The sequence below is a fragment of the Stegodyphus dumicola genome, chromosome X2 (assembly GCF_044657685.1).
Source record: "Stegodyphus dumicola isolate Sdum_Otavi_A_Nest chromosome X2, ASM4465768v1".
Taxonomy (NCBI): Eukaryota; Metazoa; Arthropoda; class Arachnida; order Araneae; family Eresidae; genus Stegodyphus; species Stegodyphus dumicola.
In genome coordinates, this window is record NC_140781.1 from 64,590,224 (window position 1) to 64,616,363 (window position 26,140).

General features: G+C 32.5%; 1 protein-coding gene across 4 annotated transcripts in view; it reads right to left on the reverse strand.

Annotated features, from left to right (window-relative positions):
• The window catches only part of Ide (Insulin degrading metalloproteinase), a 215,347-nt gene that overhangs the window by 181,816 nt on the left and 7,391 nt on the right, over positions 1–26,140 (reverse strand). For 3 of the 4 annotated variants that reach the window (XM_085809700.1, XM_035365568.2, XM_085809702.1), the window contains exons 3-6: positions 18,331–18,407; positions 16,239–16,265; positions 10,885–10,988; positions 5,269–5,438 (exon numbers count right to left, since the gene is read on the reverse strand). In XM_085809700.1, coding sequence (XP_085665826.1) covers positions 5,269–5,438; positions 10,885–10,988; positions 16,239–16,265; positions 18,331–18,407 — 378 coding nt within the window. Of the gene's footprint in view, positions 1–5,268; positions 5,439–10,884; positions 10,989–16,238; positions 16,268–18,330; positions 18,408–26,140 lie in introns of all 4 variants that reach the window. The other variant, XM_085809701.1, reaches the window with a different exon arrangement.

Sequence of the window (26,140 nt, forward strand, 5' to 3'; positions counted from 1 at the left end):
TCTTGGCAAATCATTCTTGACATTAGGGAATTATAGACAGTCATAATAGAAGTGGATGCTACACTGAACTCCAGACCTTTAACATTTATATATTTGTATCTAGGACATCCAGAATCTTTGACTTCTGGTCTCTTCTTAATAGGAAGGTGGTTACTATCATTGCCACAGGAAAGCTCTAAATTAACTTAAGGAGTCTTACACGTCGATTTAGACATCAACAAATACTGATAGAAAGAATTTGGAAAAAATGGAGACAGGATTATTTGATGAATTAAAATTTGCTCATGATTCCAAACTGGCAAAAACGGACACATGTTTGAAACAAGGAAATGCTGTGTTAGTACATGAAGATGAAATTCCAAGGTTGATGTGGAACATGGGTACCAGAGATCTTTCCAGGAAGAGATGACAAAGCGAGAGCCAGTGCTGTTCGTTTGATTAAGAGTCATGTAATTAAAAGACCAGTACAACTATTGTATCCAATAGAACTAGAATGTAGTAAGGACAATTCCAGCAATTGTCCTTTTGGGGCGGATGTTGCAATTCAACCGCTGATGCGAACCAATGTTGCTGCGTAACGTCATTATGATGAATTATGAATTCATGGGCCAGATCGCTCGAGATCTCCAAAAGAGAAACTCGCACATTGCTTGTGTTAGATTTTAAAACTTTACTTACACATTCCATGTATTCGTTAATATTAAGTCTGTTTTTTCCTACATCTTAAAATCCCTTTTTTTTTTTTTTTGTGCAAAAATATATTGACCATTGGGATTAATAACTCTTAGGCTGTGTTCAGACTGTGGCCTAAAGGGCATAGAGGCGTAGTCATAAGGGCATAAAATACGGGAATTCCGTTCACACTTGCGAGAACGGGGTGTAAGCCATGGCCAATAAAGCCCCGTTCACATGCAACGCTCCTTCGCACAGCTGCCGTTAGCAAGGGGAGAAAAAGGAGACATGAAAGAGTTTCGTCTTTAGGACCCGTTCAGAAGACCACCGTCTTCCTTCCCCTTTACACCTAAGCCTCTGTGAACAATCACGTCTCCGAATTGGCAGATTTCTAATACTGTTTACACATTTTTAACGTTGTTTACTGTTGTTAATTTTGTAATCTGGACTTTCGCAACTGGTACCTGAACTTTCGTAATGGTTCCTGAAAAATATATGCTTTTTAATTATTATTATTATTATTTTATAAGCTGTTATTTAGTTCACTCTTGGTACTTGTCGCTATTTTTAAAAGATGATCATGGATTTTTAAACTGCTTTCCGATAAGATATAGAATTCAAATTTTGTACATACACTGCTTGTGGATGTGGTGTCACACTTTTGATTTTTAGAGGATTAGATTTTTTTTCAAATTTAAAGTTGAAACGATTTTTTGCAAATATTCACAAATAAACTGAGAATCTCAGAATATTATAGTTTGCACCATAACACTCTGTGGAGAAAAAAAAAATTAAATGAAATTTGTAGCGTAATTTTTTTTTAAAAAATATTTTGGGAGAATTTTTTAAAATCGTTCATATTTTTGGACTGCTTGACGCCCATTAATTTTAAAATTTCATATCTAAAAATATATCGGTTACAAACTTCCAACATTTTTACAGCTTATAAAACAAACGTTTCGCATTTAAAAAAATTATACAGGAAATTAATTGGATGAGTTTTTTTACTTTTTTGAAAGATGTGCAATGAAAGAGAATGGGAAATATTGGTTCTTTTTGAGCATCAATTCGAAACATCGGTTTCAAAGTAATAATCTCATTATACCACATTATTTTTATGACATTATTTATGCTATATAAGTTGTTATTGTTGCCAATTGTTAGTTCAGCGTTAGATTGGAGATATTTCTGAGTTAACTTTCTCTTAAGATCCTTTTTGCATTCCGTTGTGTTTAACGTTCTTATTAGATTTAAACATAACTACTTATTATACTTAGTGATATTCTAAACACTTGTACGAGTATTTCTGTGGAAAATTCCAGAACTTTGAAGTGTTTCTGTTGATAAAATAAATTTAATTAAGCTATCATCGGATTTGAAAGCAATGACAATCATTTACGATCTATTATCAATCTATTACAAACCCGTACGCACGCAACAATACTATAATTAATTAATGTATTAAATTGTTTTGAACGTGTTTTACAAAAAAAAAAAAAAAAAAAAGGTAAAGAAAAATTCTGCTTGCGTTTTATGAGTTTGTGCAATTTTTCTGGCCACATAAGTTTTTAAAAAAGGTTTGTAATTTATGTTTATATTTACCAATTGAATAAATAGCAATAGGTTTGATTTATATATATATATATATATATATGTACAGAAATTCAGTAATAAAATTTTAAAGATTTGAAATCATTAAATGTCTATTTAGACAGTTTGTATTCTTTAAACTGCAAATGCAAACTGAGACATTTTTGCATTTTTTTCAATAAATCCTTTTACTTAAAGTCCTAAAACATATACAGGTATGGACTAAATTTTTTATTATTTTTATTGCTTATTTAAAATTATATACTTTATAGAAACAAGGATGGGTTTTGCAAAATACTGAAAGGAAAAAATTATTTGAAATGAAAATGTGACTGAGATCATATTTGTTTTAAAAATTTTAGATAAAAGTGTATTTTTTTCCCTCAGAAACTAATTCATTAATTGCAAAATCATTCCTTGAAGTTATTAAGAAAAGTCTAATAAATATAATAAAAAACTGGTGAGAGACATTGAAAATTGTAGGAGAAGAAAGACATTTTAATTGTAAAAGTTTTCTTCAAAAAATTAAATTAAAAAAATACTAGCAAAAACTTTTTTTCAGATTAAAATTATTTTGTCTCACTAAACCATTTAATAATATTCATAAAAAGTAGACGAAAATGCTTAAATTAAAAAAAAAAAAAAAATCATTCAAAAGGTACCGAGTCCCTTGTCGCGTTGAAGCCGATATGCACTTGTCTTAACTTTAGTTTTAATTTGAACGATATTTCTGGAACACCTAGCACCAGATAACCTTGTCTGTATTTGTCTATAATTTGTGTATCTTGTACAGGTCTATCTAATTTTCAGGGGTATGCTATCACATCCCCAGACATCTATCAGCGCGATTGTTTCGCTGACAGTCCAGCGAGCAGTAACTAAAATTAAGTGAACCGCGCAGTATAGTACGGGAAATCTCCCCATTTGCCCTGCTCCCGAGAGGTAAGGAACATTCAACCAAGTTCTACCTCCAATTTGGCGAGGCAGTTAATGCTTGTCCCATGTGAACGGGACACGTTGGAAGAACCGGTTTTCGCTACCGGTCGAATCTGCTCTTGTGAACGGGGCTTAAGAGAAGCTAAATTTGCGCATGCGGGGATGTGTCTACAAATTTCCCGTGCTGTTCTCCTGCTCGATTGATTTCCCGCATTCCCTCTGCTTGTTTTGTGACAGCAAAATCTTCTGTAGAACGCTCTGATTGGTCGACGCTTATCCCAAACTCGGTGTAAAGTTGAAAACTTTGAACCCTATGCCACGAGCCCTAAACCAGATTTTGTGACGTTGCACAGACTGGCTGCCTTGGCAACGGAGCTCGGCTTTAACCAATTATGACCTTTACGCTCCCGTCTAAACGAATCTTTAAAGGACACACAAAGGAACATCACCCAGTGGCCCTCATAAGAACCCACTGAGAAGGTAAGCACTATTTTATTGTTTTACCTTGATTATTAGAATTTAAAATAACACATAGGTAGGCCGTGTTGAATTTACCCTACCTATCATTCGAGAGGAATCACCCAAAATAAATGTGTTATCAAACCAACACCACTGACTTTCCCCTTTTCTTACCTTCTTAGTAAAAGCAGGCTTTAGTCAAGTCACTAATTGACTGCAGAAAACATTAAAGAAATTAAATATTTTGGCAAATTATGAATTAATATCAATTTTATGTCAAACATTAAAAAAAACTGCATGAATACTTCAGTGCAGCCGTAACATTCATTATAATTGAACATTTATGCAATCAGAATCTGACCTTTTTTACGGAAAACTTTACATTTGTAAAATAAATAAAATAATACTAACACAATAATTGCACATAAATGTAAAAAAAACATTTTTTATATTCTTAGTATAATAAATTGTTAACTTAGTTATTTGTGTGCAGTTATTTGATCATATCATTCTATATAATTGTATTATGATTACTGTATATTATGTATGTATATTATGGAGAAAAATGTAAGGGGGTCAATGAAGAAAACCTTTCTTTTAGAAAAGGTTAATGCCCACCAGCAGCCAAGCATTAAAGCTGCTGAACATGGGTAATTTGACTCAGAGTTTGAATCTCAGAGAATTGAGCTGGCTGCATGGGCATTTTTGTGGTTTTTCCCATGTGTAATGTGTATATTAGGCAGGTTCTCTTAGAAAGACCTCCATGAAGCTTTCCCTCCTCTTAGGCAGATAGCCTTTCACATATATACATACAGAGAAGCAAAAATCACTGCTCTTCTTTTAAACTGTTCTAGCCAAAGAGTGTCATTCTATTGCTAATACATTCTGCATACTATGTACATATATACGACAATTTTTGCTATTCTTCAACTGTCACATTTTATGTAGTATGTACACATATATATGATAAATTTACTACTCAAATCCTGCAATATATGTTTTCTATATGCAACATCTAATGTTTTATTTTTCAGAATGTTAAGTTTCTGCTGTAAGTGGAAGCTAAAAACCTGCAGACTACTAGACTGACAGTGAATTATCTCTATATCTTAAAAAACTTACTGATGAAGATTAAAGCAACCATTTTATTTAGTCTTAAATAGAACAGAACAGGCACAACTTGTGCTACAGGAGGAACTTCCACTACTTGTGGGCATTTCAACTAACATAAAAAAGTTAAATTGAAATGCAAATAATATAGTCTAACATAAAATAGATTACTTAAACTCACTCAGGTAATTAGCAGTGTGTGTTTTAATGCTTTGGTTAGCAACATGCTAAAGCTGGAATGTAGCTTTAAGCAGAGTTTCTAAGAGTAACTTACAAGATGCAGTTGCCAGAAGCTTCAATCTAAAATTCAAAACATTCAGTTTAAATACCCCAAAACCAAACTTGCATTCTGGTTAGGAATATGCAAAGTAGTAGTTATAGTATAATAGCACAAATCATAATAACCTTTTCATTAACAGAAAATACTTTACATGTTTATTAGAATACGGCAGCTTAACTGCATTACTCAAAATAAAATTAGAGCTACAGAAAGCAACTAACCCGTTCCAAACTTGCTATAATCATGAAGTGGATTACATGTAGCTTTTTCCAGCTGAGACAACCTCCACGTATCACTTTGTTTATTCTTTTCATGTTCAGAATTCACAGCATTTACTTCTTTGTCTGTAGCAGTTTCAGTAAATAATGGGCACAAAAAAAATTGAGCAAACCTGAATAAATCATAAAAATAATTAATATTACAAAATCTATATAACTAATTCTTAAATAAATACAGATTGAAATATATATAAATTTTGTTAATATAACTATGGGAACTAGAAAACAGTATCAAAAGTGAAGAGTACATCATAAAATATTACAATATATATTTTCTTTATTTAAGACATTTTTATAACTTCAAATATAAATCTACAACCAACAGTTGTGAAAATAAAGGCCATATAAGAACTTTTGTGCACATGGTGCAACAACATATTTCATAAGCTAACTTAAATTAGAACTGGCTTAGCTGCTTAACGACTGTGCCTGGGATATCTCGGGAATAGATGTCGTTTCGATTTTCCTATCAACGAGTTAACTTGGGCGCTGAAAATTTACAGATATTTAATGCCATCGTCTGTAATATCACGTGGCAGGCAACACTCTGCCATGCACATGTTTTCTTAGCTGTGAGAGGGGTCCAAGTGGATTATAAATGAGCTGTAAATTCAGTGTTTTGATTAGGGGTAGGCCCAGGCACCCAGGTGCTACACCAAATTTTTTCTTGTGCAAATTTGTTTTGTTAGTCGATGCAGATTACCAGATTATCATGCTGTTGCAGACTGTGATGTGACACTATGAGTTACACCATGTTTCAGACTGTAGCATACTGTCAATGACATTTCTGGATAATAAAATTTATTTACTTGATTTTTACTTTAGCTCTTATTACCTTGACTACAGTTTTGTATTACTTTTGGCTAGATTGTGTTTTTTTTTTTTTTTTTCAGCAGCTTCACTGAAGCTTGATAATGTCGTGAACCATAATAAATATCTTGTTTTTCCCTCGAAAAAACTTTTTTTTTACACCTTACAAAGCTACATTTGTAGATAATAAAAATGTTATAAAAATTCAGGGAGTTTAGGCATAATTTTTAATATATATTCAGTCATTAAGCAATTAATTAGTAACAGCAAAATGCATTAAAATTATCATTTTTAATTATAATTTTGTTTGCACAATCCCCGAACTATGTGTTTAATTTATAGACTTATAATACACCATGATGCTGTCACTTGTTTGGGACTTATAACATATGTTTCAACATTTTCTAAAATCATTCACCAATGAACAGTTTGTCATTACCTAAATAGATTTACAAATACAGCAGAAGTTCAACAAACCAGAATGCTCAGGAAATGCGTAATTCCAAATAAGTGAAATTTCCAGATAGTTGAGGGTGCACAAAATACAATTCATGTAGAAAAGGGAGAAAGAAATTTCAGGTCTAAAATTATAAAAACTGTCATCTTATTTGTTATCAGCTTGAATATCTAACGCCTATAGTTAAAATTATGTAAGATTTCGGAAAAAATTACTTTGTACGTAAAAATCCAACGTATTCTGTAAGCTTTCAGCATATGAAATTAAAACCTGTTTATTAGACTATAAAATATCATCGACCATGAAAACTGGCTTTGATGCTGCAAATTTGCACCAGTCATACCAGTAAAAATTTAAAGGAAAGATTGTTTTTTATTTAATTAGAATTATATGATTCAAGTTATGGATATATAAAAAAACTTTAATCATGTATATAATTCTGCACTTAGCATCGCCATTGTTTAGTCATTTTCAAATAAAGCTACAAATCGTGGCAATTAAAATACATTTTCCAATTATCACTGCTAACTTTGAAAATGCTCCATGCTGTTTGTTCTACAGAATAGAGACCTTAAATTTTTACCATTTTTTCAAACTGTGAGGATGGCTTATCAAGAATTTATCTGGTTTACATAAAACCAAGATTGTATGACTGTGTTGTGACATTACACATTACTGCTGCCAAATCATACTATTTGGCTACAGCTCTACTTTGTCAAAAATGGTTAATGGTGAAACACATTGAATATAAAACTTTTTCAAATAACAGTAAGACTTTGGATCAAAATGAATTTAATAGGACTGAGAAGTATTTTTGTTTTAAATTTTTTCAGAATAAACAAAATTCTTAAACCTTTAACAAATTAACATTATTCTGATGCAGTTGGATAAATAGCAAATGTCTGTCTGTTTCAACAAAGATTTCTTTTTTTCTGCACAAATCTCTCTCTAGTTAGATGCACTTTCAAAAGTTCATCTTTTGTGTATTAAGTCTTTCACGCAAAACTGCAAAAATGTCAAATGACCTTTCTCTGTATCACCTCAAGAGTTTTTTTTTTTTTTTTTTTTTTTTTATTTCATCTTCAGGTTCTGATGCATCAGAATTTGTTTCTTCCTGCAACAATGCATTCTGAATTAAATCCTCTTGTATTCAATGTAACATTCCCGTTATGGGTAAATTTTTGTCGCAATCAAATCATGTCTGTATTTCAGCTATTTCAAGCCTAGAAACAGATTTTTCTGCTTCGTTTCTGTTTCTTAAGATTTTTAATACTTTTGTTAGCCCTTGTTATCCTGTTTTATAACTGTCAAATTCCTCATTAGATGAATCTAGATAAAAGTTAACTGAAAATGAAATATTCTACTATCTTTCATTAATTCGATTTGTAATGGAATTCCAAGCATTCACAAACCCGTAAATGGCATTCTTTATTGAAGATGCTGACTGAAATTTTATCAGGGAATTTTCTGTTTATTAAAATTTCTGTTTCAGTACTCACAGTTTGCTGACAAAATTTTTTCGATAACTCATTCTTAAGTTTTGGGATAATTCCTTAATCTACTAGCTGGATCAAAGGAGTTAAGCTACGGGAGATTACATAGTTCTGATGTTCCTGTAATATAGGTTCTCTTTGTGAGGGTGCATTCAGCAGTAATCAATCAGTAAAACAACCTGGTCTTTGGGTTTTATTTTACATTTCAACCTACTCAAAACAAATAACATGAAAATGCTTTTGAACCAGTCAAAAAAGGTATCCTTATCCATCCAAGCATTCTTTTGATATTTGTATGCCACAAGATGATACTTGATACCTGCCATTACTCAAGGATATTTGGATTTTCTAATCACAAACAATTTTAGTCTGTGGTATCCAGTTGCATTTGCACAAATTAAAATTCTCAATCTATCCGTATTTTGAAATTGCAAGCAGATACTTCATTAGCACCTACTAATATTGAAATGGGAAGACATCAAAATAAAAGACCCATTTTGTCTGCATTAAATACTTTTCTATGCTACACTGCAAAGTCTTCAAAAAAAGCAGCACATTCCCTGTCGTCAGAAAGTATTTCACCAGATATATCGAGCTTGCAAATTCCATGAGGTTTTTTAAAATAAGCAAACTATCCATCCGAAAATTTGCAATCGTTCCCAACATTTAGCTTTTCAAGAAAATATATTGAATTTTGAATAAGTGTCAGCCCAGAAACAGAACTCCTCTTTTCAATACAACTCACTCATGCAGCACTTTAGGTAAAACTGAATACCACACCCAAATTTCTATTTTCAGGTTGCTGCAGTTTTCCTTTCATTGGAAGCTTTGCTTGTATCTATACAGGAGGAAAATTCCTCAATTTTTCTTTTTGAGATTTAATACCATTAACTGTAGATAATCAGATGTTAAAAGTCTCTCATTAAATTCTGCATGTTTCCAACTTCTTTAAAGTAGTTACTTATTTCTATTTTTTTTTAGTAACAATGCGCTTTCATTTTTTAAATGCTGAAGAATTTTCCATTATACAAGTTCCAGCAAAAATTTTCAAGTCAGTAGACCGATAAATAAGTAAAAACACATACGAGATTAAGTTCCTGTCACACTAAGGTCTCTAATGCTTAAAATTGTTCCCTATATGGCATTCAAACTTATTAACAAACGATTGGAATAGATATTACTGAAACAGGTGAAAACAATTTCAGTTAGAACACATGTGTCACAGGCACTTCCAAATTCCACCCTATGCAGCAACCTTGACTCTGTTTGCCTACCACAAGAATACATTACAAATTAGCAAGGAATTTTTTCAAAAGCCAAAAAATATTCAAAACCCTGCCATTAAAATATGTAATTACGACATTAATGATCCTGCTAACTGCAAACGCCCTATGGCCATACTTAATGTAAATACTGACTGATATTTTCTTACTGTTACTTGCATTATTATTCAGCACTTGTATTATATATTGAAAATATACGTTTTGTTTTATGTATATATCTCCTTTTACATATGGACATATTTTGTATCTTGTTATATTTTGTATTTTGTTTGACAGGAGCAGTGTCAATTTAATATTTCAAGTTACTTAAACCTCTTCATATAGCTCAATTGTTTTAGAAATTTTCTTTGTGTTAATGCACACATAATTAGTAATTTTATTTTTTTTTTCGATAAGGGTAGGGCCTTCGGCCCAGGTGTATACACCATTTCCCCATGAAACAAGAATATCTCTCGACACAGTTTGGAATCTCGTGCATTCCTTTGCCAAGGTAACAATGTATTTCTATTGGGAACCCTGCTGCATAGTAACTCCTCACTTTTCTTTTTATGAGAAGTATCAGGGCGAACAAAATGAACTACTACAGTTTCTACTGTTGGCTGTGGCCTATTCCACAAACGGAAACAAAGCAGTATGGTGGGGAAAGATGCAATTCTATTAATGTTTTAAAAGTGATCGGGGTTTCTAGAGACCTGCATATGCTCTATAATGACTTTAAAAAGTTTCCCATTTTCTTAACTTTTCTGAAAAAAAGTTTTAAAAAATTGAAATTAAACAATTTTATGGTTACCTGAGGTAAGCTGAATGCCAGATAGTTGAGCTTTTACTGTACTTCTATTGCCCTATAACTATCAATATTCTCATGTTTCTTATATTTTAATCAAATATAAAATTTTTTAAAATTTCAAACTTCCCAAATCATCTGCAGAATGGCTGGTATGTTGCATGCAAGGATTTTATACTACAGATTGAATCAAAACTTCAATAACATCATATCTCTATACCACTTTAAACAGTTAAATGCTCCCAAAATCATTGTCTACCATAGCCCCAATATACGATGTTTTCTCTCTTAAAATACTATTCTGAAATAAATATACCTATATGTTTTCTCTCTTAAAATACTATTCTGAAATAAATACACCTATCTGTCCTGCAAAATGTTTAAAAAATGTCAAAATACTTTATCACCTATCTTTAAATTTTACATTACAAGAAAATGCATTAATTTAGTTTTAATGTACAGTATTTAGACTATTTAATTATCTTTGCCATATAATACTTTCAAGATATCCAGCTAATATACAATATATGATGCTATTTTCAGGCTTAATTTAATACCGCATATATTTTACAACAAAATTTAAAATATAACTTTTTCACTTTAAAATGAAAGCTTTACACTTTATTGCAAGAGAATGCAATAAATAAATAAAATAAAAGTATATAAAAATAAAATTAACAAATTCAGATTTAAAAAAAAAAATCCAGAAATTTTTAGTAACACCATGATTACCTGTCTAAAGCATCCTTCAGGTACTCTGCAGAAACATCAAAATAGTAACAGGAATTATCAGCAGCTGTATATGCATTGCTACCACCACCATGTTCATGCACGAACTACATAACATTTAAAAAAAGAAAAAAAAAAAAAAAAAAAAAAAAAAAGATACAAATACTGGAATATTTTCAGATCCACAATTAAATTCTTAAATTTATACAAAATGTATACTGAAAATTTTAACCTGTAAACAATTTCTGACAGTACATCTGTAACAGTCAACAATATATTATATAATATGACAACATCTTAATGACCAAATCAAAGCACAAATATAATGCTTAAGATATCACTGGCAGCATGATAAAATGCTGATTTGATGACAACAAATATGATAGCATCATTTTCAGTTTTGTCTTATGCACTGCCTTCCAAAAGTTAAGGAATAGCATGTTTTTCAAAGCTAACCCTTACAAAAATGTCAGTAACGTTTAAATTCACAGTTCATATGCATGACAGTAACGAAGTTTAAGAAAATATATGCCAAAAAATTAGCTACAACTTTTACTTTATAGAAATGAATACTTATATAGGAGCTAAAGGAAAAATGCAAAAATTGTAATTTTTGTTCACAAGTGTTTATCTTCAGTTGCTATTACAGTTTGGTGGACAATGTCCAGGAAAAATCATTTGCCCAATTTGATGAGGTGGCAGACAATCAGGATGGGATATGGAGATGTCACAAGCTGATGCTGCTAGACTGCTAGAGGATTCTGTGTCTAGAAGACTTCCAGGCAGACCTAGAGTTACAACACCTGCGGGAGACCGTTATTTAGCTCTTTCAGCCCGAAGGAAAAGTAACATTACTGTGCCTCAGCTTATGGCAGATCATTTAGTGGCAACCGGAACAAGAATCTTAGCTACTACGTAGCACAGACACCTGCACAATACAAGTCTTGATGCAAGATGACTAATTGTTTGTGTCCCCTTGACCTGAGGACACAGAGGGGCCCATATATGTTGGGCAAGAGAACATGTCTCCTGGACCAGTCAACAATGGGTGTCTGATCTCTTCACAGATGAGTCCAGGTTCACACTGGAGAATGATTCAGGTTGTCAGCTGACTTGGAGGGAACAACAAACAAGATACAACCAATCCCACATTCTGGAAAGACACAGTTACAGAGGTGGTGGAATAATGTTTTGGGCTGGGATCTCTCGATGGTTACACTTACCTGCAAGTGTTCCATGGAGGAACTTTGACCGGCGTGAGATATTGCAGCGAAATCCCTGATCAATATGTCCACCCATATGCCACTGCTATTGGTCCTGAATTTCTTCTGATGGACGACAACATGCGACTGTACCGAGCTCGGGCTGCTAAATATCTAGAGGGTCACAGTATGGAGCAGATGGAATAGCCAGCTCAATTCGCAGACCTAAATCCTACAGAGCATCTTTGAGACTACCTTGGGAGACAGGTGCTGCTTTAAGTCCTCCTCTAAGGTTGTTAGATGAGCTTGAACATGGATTACTTCATGTCTGGTCGCTGCTTCCCATTTTACTAACTGACAACTTAATTGATGGCATGGAACATCGCTGCCATCAATGTATTGCAGATAGAGGTGGACACATGCTTTATTAGAATCCATTTTCCCTCAAAAAATTATGATATACTGTTTCTCAAAGACTGGATTTCTCTGCCAAGAGTGCATTTTTTTCTTGTAATTCATGTTTGTGTCGAACTTTAGAAACATTTTATGTCACATTCATTAAAGAACTGTTTAGTGAACATATCCTGTAAATTTCTCTATGTTGTTTCATTCTACAATTAGACACAAAAAAAAAAAAAAATGCTGTTCCTTAACTTTTGGAGGACAGTGGACACTGGCACTCAAGATAATTTTCACATTTGGATGATTTTCTTGAGAACTGACTAACAGATTATTAGGTTGATGTACTACAAAAAAATTTATCATACAACAGTTTGGTATATGTTATTGTACATAAGGCTCATTAATTCAGGAGGGTCTAAAACAAAGGTTGTAAGATTAAACAAAAAAGGAAGGAGTGAGGGATATGGTCCTCTCTAACATTCATAGTGAACGACAGTAAATTGAAAAGATAATGGTCTCTCACTGATGCATCGTTCAAAGTATCTTCACCATGCTATCACAGTAAACTGAAAAGAGAATTGTCTCCAACTAATGCATGGTTCAGAGTATCTCCACCATGCTGTACAAACTCTCTTGTGCACAGAAGTGAACAGGATGGAAACAGCAACTCTTGGGGGGGAATGAGATCTTAGAGCCCTATATTCATCTTTTCAGGTGTGCAGTTGGCCCTCAGTTAATTTTTATTGATAATTAATCTGATGGATGATTTTATGGAAAGCTAGAATATTAACCAGATAGACTGGTCAGTCAGATATCTCAACCTAAATCCTCCAGAACATTTATATGATATTCTTGAAAGAACAGTGGCTACTTACTTTCCCTTTCTGAGAACCTGCTCGGGCCTGAAAGCAATGCTGTTGCAGGAGTGGGACTGAGTGTCACAGAAACTCATTAGCTGCCTGATTTCCAGCATGAAGTCACACGATTGCTGTATGACTGTTAAAAGTAAGCCTCCCCCTTTTTTTATCTTGCAACCTCTATTTCAGACATTATTGTGCCAATAAAACTCATGAAAATTATTTACATATACCATACAACAGTACTTACAATGACTGTTGTATGGTACACATGAATGATTGTAACGCATTGAGATGCATTATACTTATGTCCATTCCAAATTTCATAAAAATCTGGCCATCAGCTCTGGAGATAAACAAATCTGAAAATTCACTTCATTCCAAACAGCAGTGATTTAAAAAAATGGTAACATTTTTAAGATAAAAGACTGCCAAGAGAGTAAAGCATTTAAGAACTTTCAACATTTACATGCATAAGCAGGGGGGAAAGCAAGCTATTTTATGAACATCTTTGTAGAGAATATTAGGATTTCCTTTTTGGAAGCAAGAGAGATGAAAAATGAGCAATGCCTTCTCCGGGAATCGAACCATGGACCTCTGGAATACCGTCCAGCATGCAGAACCACTACACCATGAAGGCGTGCTTGGGAGGCAGGAGAAATGCCTTATATACTCCCCCTTTTAAAGGGAGACGGCGGTTTTTAGAGGACCCATTCGGCAAATCCTGGGTGTGGAGAATCCTCATCCAACACCCTTTTAGTTGAGGTGCCACTGTAGAGATATTAGGACTTTTTGGAAGCAAGAGAGATGAAAAATGAGCAACGCCTTTGCCAGGAATCGAACCACGGACCTCTGGAATACTGGCCCAGCATGCAAATCCACTACACCACGAAGGCACGCTAGAAAGGCAGGAGAAATACCTTATATCTTTAATTTGATAAAAGAACCATCATTACACAGTTCCATTAACAGCAGTTTCTTCACATACGGAATAATTTTAACTTCTCCGAAGTAGTGAGAAAGCTGCTTCAGACACTTTTTTATTGCTTAAAATTACTACAAAAATTCACCACAACTTTATAATCAAGTACAAGCAAAATATTTCTAGCCACAAAATAATAATAATAATAATAATAATATGGAGGTCAATAAAGAATACTTAAATTCATAGGTTCTTTTACATGTCAATAAAATATTTGTATAAATACGTAATGAAAATTTACATTAATTCATTGATACTTTTACATGTTAATAAAATATTTGTATAAATACATAATGAAATAATCCCGATTCACATGCATAATTATGCTGAGATTGCACTATAGGGCTTTTGCAGATAAACAGTCTATTCCTTCAGGCAGAATTCAAGCAAATGACCTTCTCATGATCACCTCCTTTTATGGCAGTTGCAGGTAGGGTTGGTACATTTTTAAAAATGACTATCCATATTTATGGGAAATTGAAAGGAAGTTCTCTATTACGATGCGACCTTGACTTCAGAGGCTTCTCTTATTTCACAGCCAGTTTTATGCACGTGTTTTACATAACTACAACTCTGTCCTATCCTACTGCAGAAAGTGGATGTTCTTCAACATAGTCCATTCGTAATAGAATCAATCATATGTGATAATATGATGGACTAAACCAGCAATTGCAGAAAGGGATTTTGCTTAAAAATGGCATTAAAGTCAGAAGAAATTAAATTTACCACAAGGTCATGTTCCAATAGCAAACTTCTGTTCCATCTCATATATCTGGATATTCATTCTAGAAGGACAGCAACCAGACATGGTGCAATAAAAGGAGGTGAAAATGATGTCATTCATATAGATTCTGGCTGACAAAAAAATAAGTCATCAATTAAAGATCAAACTTTACTGCCTTTTCAACATAGTTTTTTAATTAGCATTAAAAGATTAATACTTTTTATTGTACAACTAAAAATTCCATTAGCACTAAAGAAATATCAAATGGTTAAAACCATACGCTACTGATTACAGTACAAAGTCCATTATCCTGACTCGTCGGGACTTTGGCGATTCCGGATTAGGGTTTTTCCGGATTATAGATCATCAATTTAAATCTGGTAAGATGGCATGCAGAAATTATACAATTAAAAATATGAAACCGTAATTTATGAAATAAAGAGCAATTATGATGTAACAAAATTTTAAAAAAAAAAGCTTAATATTTATTTGTTTAACTTATTAAACATTTCTTTCAATGTCAGTTGTTTAAGTTGCTTCGTTTTTTATGCTAATACTTTCTCTTTAATTTTATAAACAGACAATTTCTTGTTCAGTTACAAAGTTCCACTGTTTATGTCCTGTAATTGCTGTGTCGAGAATACCGACTAACTTGTCAATCGAAATTTTTTCGCTTTCAATAACTTCTCTGTCACTTTCTATCGAAAGCGCGCATGGGTAAATGCTTTACGCGCATGCGTAAGTTTGTGGCTTTGAGGTCTGGATTATAGATCATTCCAGATTATGGACTTTGTACTGTAGTAGTGACTGAACAAATGAGCTTAAAACTGATGATGGTGCAATTTGATAGCAATAACTTACTTTCCTGCAGCTATTATAATTTGTATTTCTGAAAAAAGTCATTTCTGCTATTTCAACTTAATGTCAATTGTCAAGTACTGCTAAGAAAATTTACATCATATACTGTGTACTAGATTTCACATAAGCAGAACACAAAGAGGTTATAACAAAATAATAACTGAAAAAGTTTCATAGGAAAATGCTTATGAGATGAACAAATAAATTCCAATTTACTGCATTTATCTGAAACAAAAAAATAAAAGTTCCAAACATTCCAATACATATTACATAGCTCACTGCAAACTATTATATTTAGTCATTTTCTTAAGAGCAAAGATAATGGTTCTTACCTTGTTGTATTCATTTACAGTTGGATACTGAAAAATAAATAAAAACCAATTAACCTGCAATGATGGAGAAAAAAGTACTATTTTACGGAAAAAAAAAAAAAAAATACAGGTAGTCCTCCACTTATGAATGTCTTTTCTAAGGTTATACCGTTAAGTTAACTCTGACATATGTCATGGTCTTAATATATTCTTGTTATCTTCAATATTATTTCTATTAATTAGGGTTTTTTAATATAAAATGGGCTTAAACGTGCATATTTTATAAAATTTATACATACTTTCTTTAAATTAGTTAACAAGCACAAAAGGCATACAAATGATGTTTTAAGTTATATAAACAGTATGAGAGTAATTGTTACTTATTTAGATGGTTCATTATTACAGGGAATGAGTGTCTTTAATCTGAAAATTCTGTTGGTACCCCCCCTTTTGCATCCCCCTTCATACATTTTGCAATAATATTCAATGGCTTCTAAAATCTGCCTTTTAGTTTTTGTCAACAATATTTTGATACATATTTTCCAGCAGCTTAAGTTCTAAGTTCAATTAAATGTTTTAGATAATACTTTTGTAGTAAATTGTTTTGAAGGTTTCTCTTTTTCATCTTCCTCATCATTCCTTTCTTTGTCTCCAGTTACTCCAATTTGGCAATGAATCAATTCCTTTATCAGTCATTTCAACTTCTTCATGATCCATTAATTCTTCTATCTCCTCCATATAGATATTTAGATCTACTATATATGCTATTTAAGTCGTAGAGAAATGAATGACACAAAAGCTGGCACAGAGCGGAATACAATTTATTAAGAAAAAAAAACTGATAGTACATCAGAAACAATCCCTGCCCATGTCATTATACTTCTGCCATCTGGCAGGGAGGTCCCGAAGGGCTTTGGTAAACCAGTCTGTGGGGTGTTGGTGCATCACCTATGGACAACTAACTGCATGCAATTCGGCAGAAGATTCAACATGTTGGCCCCTGACTACATTCTTCATGTTGTCAAGCAAGGCGTACTCCGAGGTCCACCCACTTTGCACACACATTTGCCTCCAAATTATCATGCACAATCGCCTGCAATGCTCCTTGCACAAGTCCAGTATCTTCCTGCATCTTGTTGAATGTTACATGCCTGTTCACCATTATCAAATCCTACAGGGCTGCCACATTTGCTGCTGTATGCGATGTTGCTGGTCATCCCGCACTAACACTTTTAGCTGTGGTTTCCACTCCACTGCTGAACTTAGGCAACCAATGGGATATGGTACACCTTGAGGGTGCTTTGTTCCCACACATGGACACCATGTGACAATGGATCTCACTACCCTGTATCCCTTCCTTCCATAGGAACCTTGCTGTTCAACACTGACCGTGATAATCACCTTCCATCATTGCTCTCCACGCTCTCAATGATGATTCCGAAACAGACGGCTGCTGCCTTATACAGTTTGCTTGTGGCCAGCTCCAGCTATGCATTCTGAGTAGCTCATGCCCCCTTGTTTTCCCTTCACATAGTGTAATAGTTTCATTGTGAAAGCCGTTGTGTCAATCATTTCATCATCCAAGTATTTCATTCACTTTTCTTCTAATTTGTTCCAAGATATCGGACATGTACTCTCTCAGCATTTACTATAGCAGCAACATTTTCCAAATACCTCAGAAGCATTCTTCTGAGACATCTTTCTATGAAGTGCCAGTATTCTGAATACATTAACCAATGTAATAGTTTTTGCAAAAATCACACAACCCATATCATAACTTTTTGTATATATTTTACACATTCAAAGTATTCTATTACAAACCACAACAAGCAAATACGGAAAAATAATTATCATCGGCAAAGGTCACAGCCCATTTTTGGCACATTGACATCTTAAAACACATTGCACTTCAAATATAAAAACAATGCATATAAACTTAAATTAGAGAGCTTTCAATCTTATTCTTAAGTCAAGGACTACCTGAAATGCATATTAGAAGTGCAGGAAATAACAAAGAAGTCACAACTTAGAGCAATACAGGGGAAACAAAATCACAATTTTAAAAATATCAACCCACATACATCATCAATGGGTTTCAACATGAAAAAAATACCTTTTTTGTTCCAAGAAACAACATATGTTCACAAAAATGAGCCAGACCAGGCAATTCATGAGGATCAGACATAAATCCTACAAAATTAATTTTGAAAAATTTAAAAATTTAAGTGCAAAATGAAACTAATGAATAATATAAAATACGGTACTTACATATTATCGCAACCAGGTTCGCACGATTTGTAAGTTTGAGTAAAAAAGTATGAATAGAAAGAAAATGTACATTTATTAATTGCAGATAATTTTTAATACAGTTTTTTATATTATTTTGTTTTAAAATATAAAATAGCAATTAAACCCTTCCGGTTTCGAATTTGAATAAGTTGCAGAATTATTTTTTCAGCGGAAATCTTTTGGCTATTGCTTTTAGCACTGATTGAAAACCGTCTTCGTCATTAACAGCTTGAGCTTGGCGCCATATAAATTCGATAAGGTATGAGTCAAGATGATGACAGGCTGTTTTTACAAGTACGTTCGTTCGGTATAATTCCATATCCCTGCAACAATTCAACAGCATCTTTTTTACTCGCAGGCAGATCCCAAATACCCATAGTTAAAGTGTTTCAGGGCATTCAATCTAACCAGTAAGAAAAATAATTTCTTTACAAAAAACTACGTATAACACGTAGGGTTGTCGTAAGTAGGGTCGCCAAATTTGGCGATTTATGCGAATTTTGGCCTGGTTGCGTTAATACGTAAGTACCTAAAATACATTTAAGAGCTACATAAAAATTGAAATTACAACAAATAAATGAAAGAGACCAGTTACTTAATGAATACACAGTTATTGCCTTTAAAAGGGGCAAACAAATAAATGAGCGATTCTGCACTTTACCGAGAATATTATCAAAGAAAAGGCACCATTCATTATAGAAAATTATGTTTAAACAACCAACGAGATGAAATTATGTTTTAGCAATAAGTCGGTAGCGAAATAGCGATGCAGGCATCCATTCAGTTATGTTTAGCAATTTTTATATAAATTATAATAATAAAAAAGTATTATATGAAATTAACCTTTCATCTAAATTGAAACATCAATCTTAGATAGTTATTTACTATTATAATTCCTTTCTTGCCGTAATTATTTTTGGCAGCATTGGCATTAACAATAGTTAGGCGATTTTTTACGGACCTTGAAACCGAATAGTACCAAATAATATTACTGAAATGGATATATTCTTCGAAGTGCATAATAATATATTAATGTGTCTTTATAGGCATGTTTTAAATATGCTTTGCTTATCATTTAAACTGTCTCTTCTGAAATAGCATTTCTGCATATTTTCCTCTCCCTGTTTTCAAGCAGTAAAATAGTAGTACAGTCAAAAGTCTTTAATCCGGACGTCCATAAACCGGAATGATCTATTATCCGGACCTCAAAGCTACAAACTTTCTGTGCATGCGTCAACGAATAACGCGTTAATGCATGCGCATAATACGTTTACGCATGCACGTTTAATATATAACGGATGGTATAAGATAAGCTAAAATTATCTAATTATCTATTTCATTTAATGTTGCAGATTGTGTTGTTCCTTAATCTTCTAATTGGATCCGGCTTATTATTTTTGGCAGACTGTTAGAGCAATTTTATAAAAGTAAGCTTGAACTTTCGATTATGTCATAAAGAATTTTCGATTCTGGAGCTGCCAAAGGATCTACAAAGCGAAAGCACGTTTCGATGTCCATCAAACAAAAAGTGGAATTGCTGCAAACAATGGATAAAGGCATATCCTCTGTTTTTCTAACCATTCCGAAATCTGTTTATCAATTTCACGCTGTTCTGCGGAGGGGGGAGAGGAAATGTTGCGGCGCGCAATGAACTGGAAGTTGATCTGTCAGCACTACCCTTATCTTCAGGCCAGATTTTTTTATTTTATTTGGCTTATAATTCCTTACTAAATGCAATATTTCATCTCGATGTACTCCGTCTTTGATATGATTTAAATAAAATTCCTCGTCATTCTAAATATCACAAATACACATCAAATAGTTTTCTGGTTGCAATTTTCTAATTTTTTTTTTTTTTTTTTTTTTTTTTTTTTTTTTTTTTGTTTTGTAAATTTTGATACCCTTTAGATCATAATTGCTCTTTATTTCATACATTACAGTTTCATATTTTTAATTTTATAATTTCTGCATGCCATCTTACCAGATTTAAACTGATGATCTATAATCCGGAAAAACCGATAATCCGGAATCGCCGAAGTCCCGACGAGTCCGGATATAAAAACTTTTGACTGTAGTACAAATGGGGGAATACACGAGTAAATGTGGTGTACTTTAATTTCATATTCTTTTTAATTTGTAGTTTAAAAAAATTAAATTCAGGATTCATTAATAAACACATTTTATTTCATCAATCAAAAATAAAAAAGATACAGAATTATAATGACAAATTTCAAGCAACTGCTACTTTCAGTCACAAGAAGAATTTCCGCACAAATTTTTAGTTTGTAAATACCATCGAAACCATCTTCTTTAGTCAAAAAAACTGGTTGCATAATTGCTATCATATTAAAAGCTTGACCATCATGAAAAGCTCAGGAAATGCATGAAAATTTCAGACAGTGGATCATATAAAAATTGCAATTCATGGTAGAACAGCTGAGTGTGTAAAAAAACTTTTTTTACCACTTCTGGTATGAGAAGCTAAACTGATTGTCTGCGAGTCATACTATCTCATCCAGGAAACTTAAACGGAGTGTGATTATGAGATAGATAATTCAGCTACTAACGACATCTTGGATGCTGACACTGGAACTACTGAATATCAATTAGACAAAAATTAGATGGGGATACAAAAATGAGTAGAGCAATGCTAATTTATAATCAACAACTCCCTGTATTGAATACTACTACACCTTCACTTCTGAAAATTCTTGAAGATATTCATCACAGGATGAAGTTCTTGATGTCTAAGTACGAATTTCTTACTTCTAGAGCAGGCAGACTACACAAAGTAATGGAATTTCTCATACTAAGAAAAAATCAAGACACTTCGACATAAATAAGAATAATTCTAATAAAATCGCCAAAGGTCTTTCAAAACTGCTTCCTCAAAATCTTAATAACCGTGAACTGCCAAGTTCACTGCCACAAAAAATCGTTTCAGTCTCTTTAATTCAATTAAACTCTGGAAAACATCCAGCCACCTTCAAGCAACTCTTTATGCTAAAAATGAAAACCTAGATAATCAGAATAATCAAAATTCAGATTTTTGCTCCAACTTTGCTTCACTCATTATGGTTAAGACCCCTGTTCAGCACAGCTTTTAATGAATATATAAAAACACTTTCTTAAAATGACTCGAGCAAAATTTCTTAAAATTGCAACAGAGAATTCCTGAAAACAAAATATTAATCTGGAAACTTCAATTACACAGGCAACTCACAAATAAATGGCAAGTTAACAGAAAAAAGATTCAAAGAACATAAAATAGTACAGCTCAGCAAAAATCACACTAAAACACTATTGCTTTGTCTTCAAACATAATTCCAACCTACCAAAACTTTGAAGACATTTATAAAATCAATAACTTTTTCCCTTCATAGTTCAAATCGAAAAATGCATTAAAAAAAACATGTCCTATCATGCTGCAATTGCCAGAAACTGCTCATTCCTTTGATAACAGTCGTTTGAAACCATAGTAAATTAAGTACTCAGAAGAGCAAATATCAATAAATTGCCGCCACACAAGAAAACCGGAAAACCCTAAATGCATAAATTGCAAAGAAACAAGTTATCCAACCTCCTGTCATGGCTTCTCAAAATATTCCAAAAGCAAATAACAGCCAAACCTAATAAATAAAACCACTATATAGTTAAACACCAAAAACTGTAAAATGTACAACTTTGGAAACCCTCTCTCTGAAAGTGATAGCTTTAAACACAGACAATTTAAAATTTTCCTTCAATTTAAAATCAAAATTGCACGCTGAAGCAGCAAGCAATAATAAATCAAACAGCAATTTTCTTGAACTCTTTTGAGCAATGAAAGAAGTAAAAACCATCTCCAGAGGTACTAAACTATTACAGATTGCACTCCTAATCAACAATAATTTATTTATTCTTACCTTTAAAGAAATGAACACACTTAAAAAAAAAGCAATTAAGTTTATTTCTCACTTTAATTTTCCAGCCAAATGGCAAAAAAATTATGCGCCTACCCACGATGTTGTCAAAAGGTCAAAAGAAATATTCTTAGGTATTTACATCGCAAGTTTGTTTTGGCTAGTGCAAAATGCCAAAGAAATATGGGTAATAAAAGAAATGATACCCAGTTTGCGCAGTTCTCTGGCATATCTTTAACAAAAACAGTTTGCTAGAGACATACAGAAAAGAACAATGTAAAAAAAAAAAAAAAAAAAAAAAGGAGGCTTTTCTCAAAAAAGGTAAGTGTTTTATTATTGCTGTTTCTTGCTTTTTAAATTTTATCGACAGACTGCTCTTGCATGGAACTCCAAGCTCGCACCATTTTGAAGACAGGATATGATTGTTTTCATTTTATATTTCATAAATGTTTATATAAGTCACAATATTTTTAAAAAAATTATTTCTAATGCAGCTGGCAATACAGAGACAAATATTCTTATGCCATACAAAGATTCAAAAACTATAAAAAATACAATAATAATACAACAGAATATACAATAGAAAAATAATGTTGACCAATATTTTCTGTCGGCATTACGAAGATTCTTAGCTGGAAGAGAAAGGCGTTCAGTGATCTATAGCGACAAGAGGACAAACTTTGTTAGAGCTGCTCATGTACTACAATCCTTAGATTGGAATCATTTTCTTATGATGCAATCATAGTACAGTTACAGTATTTATTACTAGTTCAGTTAATCACTAGTAATAAACATTCAGGGGAATTTAACCCCCCAACTGCCTTGTGGTGGGAAAGGCTAGACTAATGAAAGATTTATTTAGAATATTAGGTTGAGGATGTTTATCATATGAAGAGATGATCACAGTATTACTTGACTGCAAGTCCATCATGAATTCTCGACCCCTCATATGTATCTCAGAAAAACATTCTGACCAGACTCCTCTAACACATTTGATAGCAGTTAAAATGAATATTTTTGTTGAAATATGATACCTGAAATTTTTCGAGATTACAATACTTCCTTTTTACTTTGTGCAAGGAAATAAAAATGGTCAACTGTAGTGGAGGGAGATATAGTTATTATTGGAAGTGAGAACCGAAAACGTACAGAATGGCCTCTTGGATGAATTATTGAACTACTTTCTCGAACCAAAGAAGAAGTCAGATTGGTAAAGCTCCAAACAGTAGATGGAGCATTAGGCATCTACAAAGTCTCCACCCACTGGAAATTGCACTTTCTGACGATAAAGTACGAGATCAAGTTTTAAAGGATCATCCATCAAATAGAAAAATATCTCAACAAGAGATAACCCCTGTAGTGCCCGTGAAAGAAATTCAGAAAACAAGATATGGGTTAATAAAAAAAAAATATTGCAATATTTGATTTATTGAGTTGTGCTTCCTTCACATCTCAAGATGTTAGGAAATGCCTGTTTGTACTTTTCATGAATGTACTGTTTGTACATTTCATTTTTTTTCATAAATGTTTAAATCACATGATATTGTAATTTAAAAAAAAAAAAAAAAAACCAGGTAGATAAATCAACTTTTTTTTGTTACTGAGTGTAACTTGCTGTTCGGAACCTGGTAGTTTTAAATTTCCATTATGTTATGTTGATGATAATAAAATATTATAGTGTTAACACAAATTCTTTATACTTGAGTTTTATGTGATGCATTATTAAATTAAATCTTGAATATTGAATATGTTATTTTAGATTTTAAGTGCATTTAGAATTAAAAAAAAAAAGCATCCTTAATTTTATAGAGGAATTCAACATTAGCTTGGCGAAAAGTTAGTTCCTAACGAGTTCATGGCTTTTTGGTAAGAATAAAAAAATATCATAAATTCTTATGGTTTTGTTAATTTTACAATACTTTTTTTTTAATTTTGTCTGTATTAGTTCCATTAAAAATGATTTTTTAATCTAAAATATTTTCCTGTTATTATCTTAAGCATGTCTTTGATAATATTTTAATTCTTTAAGCTAAACCTTCATGGAACTGAAAAATGGCCTTCCCTTATCCTACTATTCTAGTAACTTGTACTATTAAATCACTTGTTTTTCATTGTTTTCTGCTAGTTATGACTTTAGGTATTACTTATTAAGGCCCTGTGAGTTAGAACGTCATGCTAGCAAAAGTTCTAAAGCAAACAGTCATACTCAGATAACGCAGTGGAGGTAGGAGCCCATAACTTGAACTTATTATTAGTTCAATAGACATAGTCTAAAATTACAAAAACAGTCATCATATTTGATACAGGTGACACCTGATGTTTAACAAAGGTAAGCAGGTAAAAGGTCATTTATCCCACACCCTAAACTATCTTGAACCGGCAGCTACCGAGTCCCAGGACAACATAATAATAATAATTCTTAAATGCATGAAATATGATACATCAATAAAATACATTAATATATTGGATACACTATAAATTTACATGAATACATTAGTTATGTACCTGACAGCTTGATTACGGTAAGACATACATTAGACCAGTTTACATTCATTATTTGAGGCTTGCGTTATTTGAGTACAAAATTGCGTTATTACAATAGATACATAATTATGTTATGAATACCATTTATACATTTAAATACTAGTTATGTACTTGAATACTTGATTGCAATAAAAGCATAATAGATACATAATTATGTTATCATTATCGTTTGTACATATTTGATACAAAGGTCAAATGCCTATATTCAAAATTATGCAAGATTTCGAAAATAAAAAATGCATTTCATACATAAAATCCAACATAATAAATAGGCCTTAGATATTACAGTAAAGCCAATTATAAAATCCCTTATCAATTATAAATCACAGAAGCTGGAGGAAATGCTGTCAAACTTGCACCAGTTATTCCAGCAAAAGTTCAGAGAAAAAATATTGTTCTTTAATTAGATAATCAATAGATACAAGTTATGGATAGAGCATGTAAAACACGAAATTTCTTAACACATATTTTAAATTTTATGCTGCATCTGTACTATTTATCAATTTTCAAATAAAGTTTTGTATTATGGCGGCAACACTCTATCTGCCAACAGTTTTACGTGTGTGCAACCATGATAAAAAAATATATATATATTTAAGTTTTTAATAAAATGTTTTGCACAATTTTTTTATAGTTAGTAATTATTTAGAGAAATATAAGCATGCTTGTTTAGAAAGTTATTTATTTATAATTACATGTTTAGAATTTTAAATAGGCTTACCAGATGGCCCAGTTTGATCGGGATTGTCCCAGTTCAGAGGCGTAGCTAGGGTTTTCAGTGCCCAGGGGACAACTGAAGAATTTCTGCCCCTTTCTGTGTGCCAAGAATGGAAAACAATTCATTTTAAAATTTCCTAACATCAATTTTGCGCCCCATGGATGCAGCGCCCAAGGACAGATGTCCCCCCTGCCCCACCCTAGCTACACCACTGTCCAAGTTTGAAGAAAGACAATTTGCTAAAAACTTTCCATTGTAATACCATTGTTTCCAATAATGAATATCACAAAATCAAAGTACAAATCTCAACTTACAGATGAACATCTTGATGATATCTTACAAGGAGAACTATCATCATACTCTCCAAATTATGAAGCAACAGCCTATGAATTGCAATGCCAAATATTCTTTTGACTGTATGAATTACAGTTTTATAAAGAATTTTTACACCAATGAATTCTATATCAAAG